Here is a 9295-nt window from a genome sequence, read left to right as displayed (position 1 = left end):
AGAGTCACATGGAGAGAAAACACTCAGGCTTTCACAGAGAGCACATTGGCCAAGCAATGACTATGACTCATCCACATGGCTGACACTGAGAAAGGTTCTACAATCTGAGGTACAGGATCTCAGGATAAATCCTGAGGGGATTTCACTGACCTTCTCAGACCCAAATGCTACTTCTCTTTTTGCATAGGTCCTGCTTTACCTTGGTCTGAACCATCCAGTAGAAAAGTATGAAGATGAAATATAGGAAGTAAGGTCATGCCATTATGTCATTCTGTGGGGGAATCAGTTCAACAATTTCTGACATTGCCAGTTAAACAGAAGACCCAATGCTATTATGGGCTATTGGACTCTTTTAGAATATTTTGCTGAATTTACACACCTATGATATTCAAATAACGAACTTATTAAAAAAAGGGTACACAGATGAATGTCCATTTTGTATCTGTGTATTCAAAGTGTTTAAGATAGATATATAGTTACATTCTCTTAATGAATAGAATGATTTGTTCTAATGGTGTTTGTAAATAGGATCTTAAGTCCGCATCTTGTACAGCAATTTACCACTAAGAAGAATGTATGCAGTGTGTTAATTATTGAAACTGTCCTAGCAATTCGATTTGAAACTTTGTCATTGCTATTTGTTTATCAGTAAAATTATGAAAAGAAAACCTTTCCCATACATCCAAAGTGTAGGTGCAGAAAGCACAGAGGGCTCTAGTATATCTCAGTAAAAGAACATAAAAGTCACTGATTAACCAAATTTCAAAAATCAAAGATGAGTAAAAATTATAAAATTATCAATAAATAAGAATCACATAACATGCAAAGGCATACATGTATGATTATTGGCATGTTTTATAGTAGAAATTCTGAAGGCAGAAGAGAGCTGGATAATACACTTAATGCACTGAGGTACATATATAGGCCAACATAGAATACTGTATGGGAAAGCTATCTTCAGAAATGCAGAAGAAATAACTTTTCCAATAATAGGTTATGATGTCATCCCCTCTAGACCTCACTTACAGGAATTGCTGAACGGGATTCTCTAAACTATAACAAAAAGATACTAATTAGAAATATGGAACATATTGTAAGTAAATCAGTTTATAGGTAAATCAGACATACACTATGAATACTGTAAGAATAGAGTGACAGTATATGCAGGAATTTTACCCTCAGTGTAAGAAGGGTAAAATGTAAAAGAAATAAAAGCTTACAAAAATAGTTAAAATAAATTCTCAATTACATCCAAAAGCATTGTCTTCATAGCATATTATATATTTTGAAGTCAAAAAATAAATTGAGGGAAAACAGAGTTATTACATGCTATCAAGTTTAAGTTGTTACCAGCATAAAACAAATTATTGCATGAAGTGCTACGTAGAGGCCTTATCATAGCCATGTAAAAATCTTTATTGGGATCACACAAACAACACATACAAATGAACAGACAGGATTAGAAGCATACCACTGCAGAAGAACATCGCATCATAAGTAGGACAGTAAGAGAGGAAGAAAGAACAATGTACAAAGCAATTATCAAATAACTCAGAAGATCACAGCATTTATAAATTATTGCCTCTCAGTAATTGCCTTCAAGTTCTGGGGAGATGGCTCAGTAGAATAAGTGCTTCCCTGGCAAGCGCAAGGGCCTGAGTTCAATCCCAGGTTCCACAAAACAAAACAAAAAAATGCCTTCATTGTGTCCATTAATTTCTCTTATAAAATGCATATACTGCCTGAACAAACTGTTAAAAAAATCAGAGTATTTATGAGGCCCCTTCCAACACACTCCACATATGTAGACTCAAACTGAAAGACTGAATACACTATTACACCCAAACAGAAACCAAAGGAGTATGGAGGTGGGTAGTTACAATGGACAAGGGACTATAACAAAAACTTTATACTTTGATAAGCTGTCAAGTCAATAAGAGGTTATAAGAATTTTAAAAGTGTTTACAACCCTCTGTGCATCTAAGTACATAAATTAAATAGTAAGGTATCTGAACAAGAGATATATTACCATACAATAACAATAGGGCACTTATATCTCATTTTTAGCAATGGAGAAATCATCCAGATAGAATATTCACAAGGAAACGTTGGACTTGAACAGCATGTTGGATCATATAGACCTAATTGAAATAAATAAAATTCCTAATCCAACACAAACATGGCCCATTCTTCTGAAGCACAGGCAAAACAATCCAAAGAATAAATCATATATTGATCCAGAAAACAACCCTCAACTAAGTTAAGAGATCTGAAATTTTATCTGACATTCTTTAGAATTACAACAGAAAGATACTAGAAAATAAAATAGGAATTTTGCAGAAACCTCATAGATTCATGAAAGTAAAGTCATCCACTTGAACAAACAATCGACAAAAATATCAATGAGAAAATTTAAAAATATATTCACATGATACAAGGTGGAATACCAAAAATCATGAGATATAGCAAAGTAGTTGTAAGATAAATGTATATATCAATAACATCTCCATCTACAAAGATGAAAAATGTCATATGAACAACCTAAAGTTTGCTGAATTGAATTAACAAAAGAACATACTAGTAGAAATGAAACAATAAGGGTCACAGGGCAAATGAATAAAAGACTGAAAGTGTCTTAAGCATTAAGACTTGGATTCTTTAAAACATAAACAAAACCGGCAAATATTTAGATATACTTACCAAGAAAAGAGAACAATCAGGTAATACAGAAGTGAAAACAAACAGTACAACTGCCAATGTAAAAGTACAAAATACCATGAAATTGCTATTAATATGACATGTTACAAATTTGAAAACTTATTTAAAACACAATAAATTCACAATTCAATAATACTAATTTAAGGAAAAGTAGTAGAATTCATTAATAACAAGTAACTAAATTTAATCTGTGATGAAATATCTCCAAAGAAATCCTAGAACACGATTGCTTCACTGATGAGACACACTAACATTTAAAGAACTAGTGCCAGTCCTTTTAATTTACTTCTAAATAACATGACTATTGAGAAATATTTTATGAACTTATTACTACACTTATACTAATGTAAGGTAAATATATTACAGATAGAAAACTACCATCTGATATTTTTCATGAATATAGATGTAAAAATCTTTTTTAAAATGTTAACAAACAGTTCAAAATGCATTAAAAGGGTAAGAGTAAGTGGATACAAAGTCAACACTCAAAAATCAAAAACATTCAAACACCCAATCAAAAATGGGCATCTGGGATAAATATGTATTTCTCAGATGAAGTAATATAGCCAATAAAAAAATTCAACATCATTCATCATTTGAGAAATGCAAAATTTAAACAATGCTGAAATTATCACACCTCAGAAAGGGTGACTATCCTCAAGCAGCCAACCAATAAAAAATGCAGGAGGGAGAGTGGGGTAAAAGGAATCCTTGGTAGGAGTGTAAGCTGGTACAATCACCGTGGAAATCAGTGTGTATATTCCTCAAAATCCAGGATTGGTGATCTCATTCAACACAGCTATTTCCCTCCTGTTTATTTTTCCAGAAGAAATGAAAACGCAATACCACAGTGTTGTATATGTGTCCATGTTTATAGTAGCACAATTTGTCACATGTAAATCTTGGAAACAACCCAACTTTTCCTATTTTGATTGTGTTTAAAAATAAAAAAACAAGAATCCATCACAATTAAATAGGATTTATAGGACTTATGTATCTGTGAAGTGAAAAATTATGAATCATCGTGTTATAAATGAAAAACAGAAACTTGCTCATCTCATTAGAAGCAGAAAAAGAAATAGAAAAAAGGGCACCACTTTTAATGATTAAAAATGTGTACCAAATTAAAAATAATATAATGTGTGTCAATACATAAGAGCCCAGATCTGAGATGCTCTCTGGTCATAACACTCTCAAATGTAAAAAAAAATTAAAAGCCTTTCCTGTAAAATCTGAAACAAGACAAGGGTACTGGTTCTTATCATCACTTCACTAGAAGTCTTTTCCAAAGCAGTTAGGCAAGGGAAAGAAATTTAAGGTGATCAAACAGGAAAGCTGAAGCTGTCACTCTTTGCTGATGACATATTGTTATAGCTGCAAAGCCTTATAAACTTCACTAAAATTAATTAGAACAAATAAATGAATATAATAAAGTAGGAAAATTTAAAAATATGCAAAATTCCATAGCATTTTTATATACTAAAAATAAACTGTCTAAAAAGTAAATCATTACAAAATGGTCCTTTATTTAAAGCCTCTTTTTTGTGTGTTTTGTCAGAGATGGGTGTTTCATTGTTGTTAGAGAAGCTGTATTTGGAGAAGTCCTTGTACATACAAGATAGTTAGAATAGATATACAGCTACTATCGCTTAGTTCAGTGAGAAGAAAGGTTTGCACTAATAGTGTTTAGGCAAGATTTTATGATTACATCTTGTCCTCTGAATAACTACTATGAGGACAACAATATGCAATGTATTAATTATTGTAACTGTCCTACTAACCTGTTTTTAAAATTGTTTCATTGTTATTTTGTCTTTTTTCTAATTAAAATGAATAAAAATTTAAATAAAAAATTAACCAGTCACAATTATACTAGTTAAAGAATAAAACTATGTAAAACTAAATTTAATTGAAATGATGCAATGCCTGTATGTTGAAAAATACAAAATGTTGATGAAAGAAACTAAACAACACAAATGAGTAGGAAAACATCTTATGTAAATGGAGTGGAATAATTAATATTGCTAAAAATGTCCATAATATCTAGAATAATCTGTTATCTAGATTAAATCCTTCTTTGAATACCAATATTATCCTTCAAGAACATACAAAAGAAACCCCCAAATCAAAATCATATGAAATAAAATAATCTTATGTCACAAAGTAATCATAAATGTAAAGGACAATATTGGATATATCATACTACCTAATTTCCAACAAATATTACAGTTATGATAACTGGAACTGCATAGTATAGACAATAGACACACACACACACACACACACACACACACACACACACACACTACACACTGTCCAAGACTAGGATACAGATCCCAGAAATCAATCCAACGACATGCAGTCAACTGACTTTTGACAAATACATTGAGGCTATCCAAAGGGAAAGGTATTCACTTCAAAAAGTGGTTCAGTGAAAAAGGATTCCTATATGCATAAAAAAGAACTATTATTTGATCTTATGTAAAACCCAATAAAAAGAATTAAAGACTGAAATATACCTTCAGAAACTCAAACATAATTACAAAAAAATCATAGGGAAAAACTACATTGAAATGTCTGGGTAGATGAATTTTTTTGGCTTTAACTCCAAAACAGTAAGCAATACATATGAAAATAGTTACATGGGATTATCTCAAACTAAAAAGTTTCTTCACTATAAGGAAAATAATTAACAGAAAAGAGAACATCTAAAGATTGTGAAAAATTTATGTAATTCATACATACACTTATTAAGCAAACTACATAAGAAATTCAAAACTTGCAACTGTAAGAAAATAAATCAATAAAACTCAATTAAAATATTTTTCAGAAGACATACAAATGAACAACAAATATATTTTTTAAAATGCTCACTATATATGCATATATACAGGATAGCTTGGATAATTGTACTGCTGATTTCTGCTGGTCTATTGAAAGGATCAGTTAGTGCTTAATTTTTTTCTTTTTCGCTTTTAATTCTTTATAATTTTTTACCAATTTTGCATGCTTACATATGTTACTCTGAACAACTAATTTGAAGACAACAATATGCAATATAACAAACAATGTTCAATTCCTATCATTTTTTAGTGAAATTCTGTATAGTTTCTAATGTGTTTTATTACAATATTTTGTATTCTATTTTAAAGTTAATTAAATGCTCAGCATTATCAGTAAGGGGAAAAAGCAACAAAAATCACAATGAGATATTTTCTCATCCTGGTCAGTGTGTCTCTTAACAATAATGAAATAATAATAATAAGTGTTAACAAAGATGTAGACAATAGAGATATTTACACTGTTTTGCAAAGGTGAAATAATCTGGAGATTAATCAGAAAGCTAATAATAAAATTATCTCATGATCCAGAAATTCTACTTCTGAGTGTCTACTCAAAGTATTTGAAGTGACTTTGTCGAAGCTGTGCCTGAGTCCCATGTTGGCTGCAGCAGGATTCACAGGGGTTAAGGTATAAAATTAACCTGTGTCTGTCAGCAGAAGAGTGGACAACACCACTGCAGTATTATGTACAAACAGCCTTCCAAAGGGAAGAGCTGTCACTTGTGACAACACAAATGAAGCAAAAGAACATTGTAAGTAAAATAAGTCAGGTGGGAAAAGACAAATATCACATCGTTTGTGTGTGAATCTAAAACAAAACTCATGAAATCAGAGGAAAGAGTAGTAGTAGTTATTTTGGTAAGAAGGACAGAAGATGAGGTAAAGGACACTAAATCTCTAATGACTGGAAATTTGTTTCTTCTTTAGTGCCATTTCACAGTGTGGTGAATATAGTTAATAGCAGAGTACTTTAGAATTACATTTCTAGAAAAAGAAATGTGTGGGCTTCAGCTATATAAATATTGAGTGATTAAGCAGATTATAACATTCATCAATTTCATGCAATTACACTAATTGACATTCATAAATTATATTGTAATCATAATTAATGTAATTTGAATTTATTAATTATATTATAAATTTATATATTTATGAAAATATAATATATATGTAAAGGAGCAGTTAATGCTTAATTTGTTTTGTCTCCTTTTTCAATTCTTTGACCTTTTTCTCATCTTAATTTCTTTTTTTTTTTTTTGGCAGAACCAGGGATTGAACTCAGGATCTTGTGCTTGCCAGGGAAGCACTTATTCTACCAGGCCATCTCCCCAAACCCTTTAATTTCTTATACACTTCTTTTTTTACGTAATAAGGACAGGGCCTACAGGGTCTCACTACATAGATCAGACTCATAATGATTCTCCTGTCTTCAGCCTACCAAACTCTGGGATTACAGGCCCACTCTCAATCGCTTCTCAGCTCACCCCTGAGGAAAGGCCTGCATGCCATTCTGGGGCTCAAACACTGGCTGCTGCACTCTGCCTAAGCAGGTGCTTTAGTCTGCTGAGCTACCTGGCAGGACCTTCTTATATATTTCTTTTTTCTTTCAATTTTAGATGCATATATCTGGTAATATGAACAATTAATTTGAACACAACACTATGTATTACAAAAAATATTTTGAAAATCATATTTTGTCTAGTAAAATTCTGTATCACTTGTAATTTCTCTATTTTATAATACTGTACTTTCTTTAAAAAATAAAAAAAGAATAAACAATGAATTATATGTACTTTTCACACATTTTCTATCTCAAATACCTTATTATATTATAGTCACTCAGCTGCCAGAAGTTGTTTGAAAGGAACTGAAATTGCACAAAATCGAAGATTGAAAGAGAGGTATTAGGATTAATTTTTGAAGTATTTATATAAAGTATAAGATTCTATAACCACACCAAAATGGTAGGGACAGAAGCATAGAATAAAGAAGTTTTTAATGACTTGGAGTTTTTGAATGAGTCCTGGGAGCAAAAAGTTCCCTGAAGCTTCTGAGATACCATCCACAAAGAATCAACTTCTGCCTACTGAGCGTCCCTATTCATAAACACACTCTCCTCCCACCCAACCCTAGGGCAATGTCAGAAGATCCTTCATTACATCTGATAAGGCCCTCCACTTGGCCACACTGGCAACAAGTACAGATACTGAAAATCTCTGCATTTCTCCAATCTCTACCTTATCTACTAGTTTCCTTTGAGCATTCTTCCTCCTGGACAACTCTCTAATCCCATAATCAACTTCCATTCTTCATCTATATCTAACAGTTAACCTAACTTGAGTCCAGCTCTAACTTTGAAAATACTATAAGACAAATCTTCCAATATTTGTCTTCAAATCCAATACCCAACACAACCTCAAGGAAGGAGGTCCTGTAGCAGATGCTGGTGGTACCTCTTTGATAATCATGATTCTGGGCAACCCAGCCTAGCTCCCACTGACATCAGCTATAACTCTTTGTCTCACTTTTTTGTGTGGCAGCTTGCATCACTAGGCCCATTTTTGCAGGAAATCAAGTATCATAAAACTAAGCACTTACTGGAATTTTCTTCAATTAATGACATGTGTACACTTGTGGATGAAGGCACAACACTTTGATACTAAGATGGCACAACCCTGATATGTATCTTCCACTTATTTCTCAAATCAATTTAGCTGTGCTTTTCAATAATAGACAAACACTTGACTTGGCATTATTTTTGAATTCTATTTTTCCTTGTGCCATTTCCTCATCTCTTCTAATTGGTTTTTTTCTGGGATCACTGTACAACTAACAATTTGTATTTGGACCTTTTATTCATATGTGCCTGGTACAAACAAAATAAAAATGCCATCTTCAAGCCACAAGGAATCAGTCTTTTAGTCTTAACACCCAACACTTCAACACATCTGAATAAGACATAGGCAGGTCAGAGAACAAAGATGGCATATCAGAGTCTGTCCCACACACATATCAGAGTCTGTCCCACAGTTTCTAAGACTTACCTCTGTGGCCACGGGCCACAATTACAGATGGGATACCAAACATGAAGTCTCCCAATAAGTTTAGGAACTGCTCTCTCTTTTGGGTAAGGTCGTCTGTCCCTCCTAAATACTTCTCAATGGCTGTTGGAGTCAGTTCCTCAGGAACATTCTGAAATGCATCAACATATTGAGCAATGGTGATTCCACAGCCAGTCAACAAGACCTTAATGATAGTGAAAGTCTGGAACTTAGGCAAATCCTCCCTGGTTAGTAAAGTGAAAAAGGCAGAAAAATGGGCCAAACCCCAGATTCTAGGTCATTGAATTGGTCTGCTACTTTTTTTTTTCACATCAGTTATTTTTATTTTAAAGAAAGAAAAAAAATAAAAACAGTGGCACAAAATCTCAAAACAAGATTTTAGGAGAGTAACAATGGTTAGTACATTGTGTATTGTTATTGCCAAAGTAGTTTCTCATATTACAAGATATAGGCAAATAACATAGGTACAAACCTCTTTTTTCTTTAAGTCAACAGAAAATGGGAATATACTTTTTAAGTACAAAATCTTAAAACAAAATTTTAGGAGCGTTACAATGGTTAGCACATTGTGTATTGTTATTACCAAAGTAGTTTCTCATATTATAAGATATAGGCAAGAAATAATAAGCAAATAACATAGGTACAAACCTCTTTTTTTTAAGTCAACAGAAA

General features: G+C 32.4%; 1 protein-coding gene across 2 annotated transcripts in view; it reads right to left on the bottom strand.

Annotated features, from left to right (window-relative positions):
- Positions 1 to 9295, bottom strand: part of LOC101570036 (liver carboxylesterase 1-like) — a 46632-nt gene that overhangs the window by 10685 nt on the left and 26652 nt on the right. For both annotated transcript variants that reach the window (XM_004637053.2, XM_023721759.1), the window contains exon 11: positions 8606 to 8753. In XM_004637053.2, coding sequence (XP_004637110.2) covers positions 8606 to 8753 — 148 coding nt within the window. The remainder of the gene's footprint in view (positions 1 to 8605; positions 8754 to 9295) is intronic.

This window comes from Octodon degus, unplaced genomic scaffold, assembly GCF_000260255.1.
Source record: "Octodon degus isolate 3935 unplaced genomic scaffold, OctDeg1.0 scaffold00085, whole genome shotgun sequence".
In the NCBI taxonomy this organism is placed as follows: Eukaryota; Metazoa; Chordata; class Mammalia; order Rodentia; family Octodontidae; genus Octodon; species Octodon degus.
This window is presented reverse-complemented; position numbering and strand designations above follow the sequence as displayed.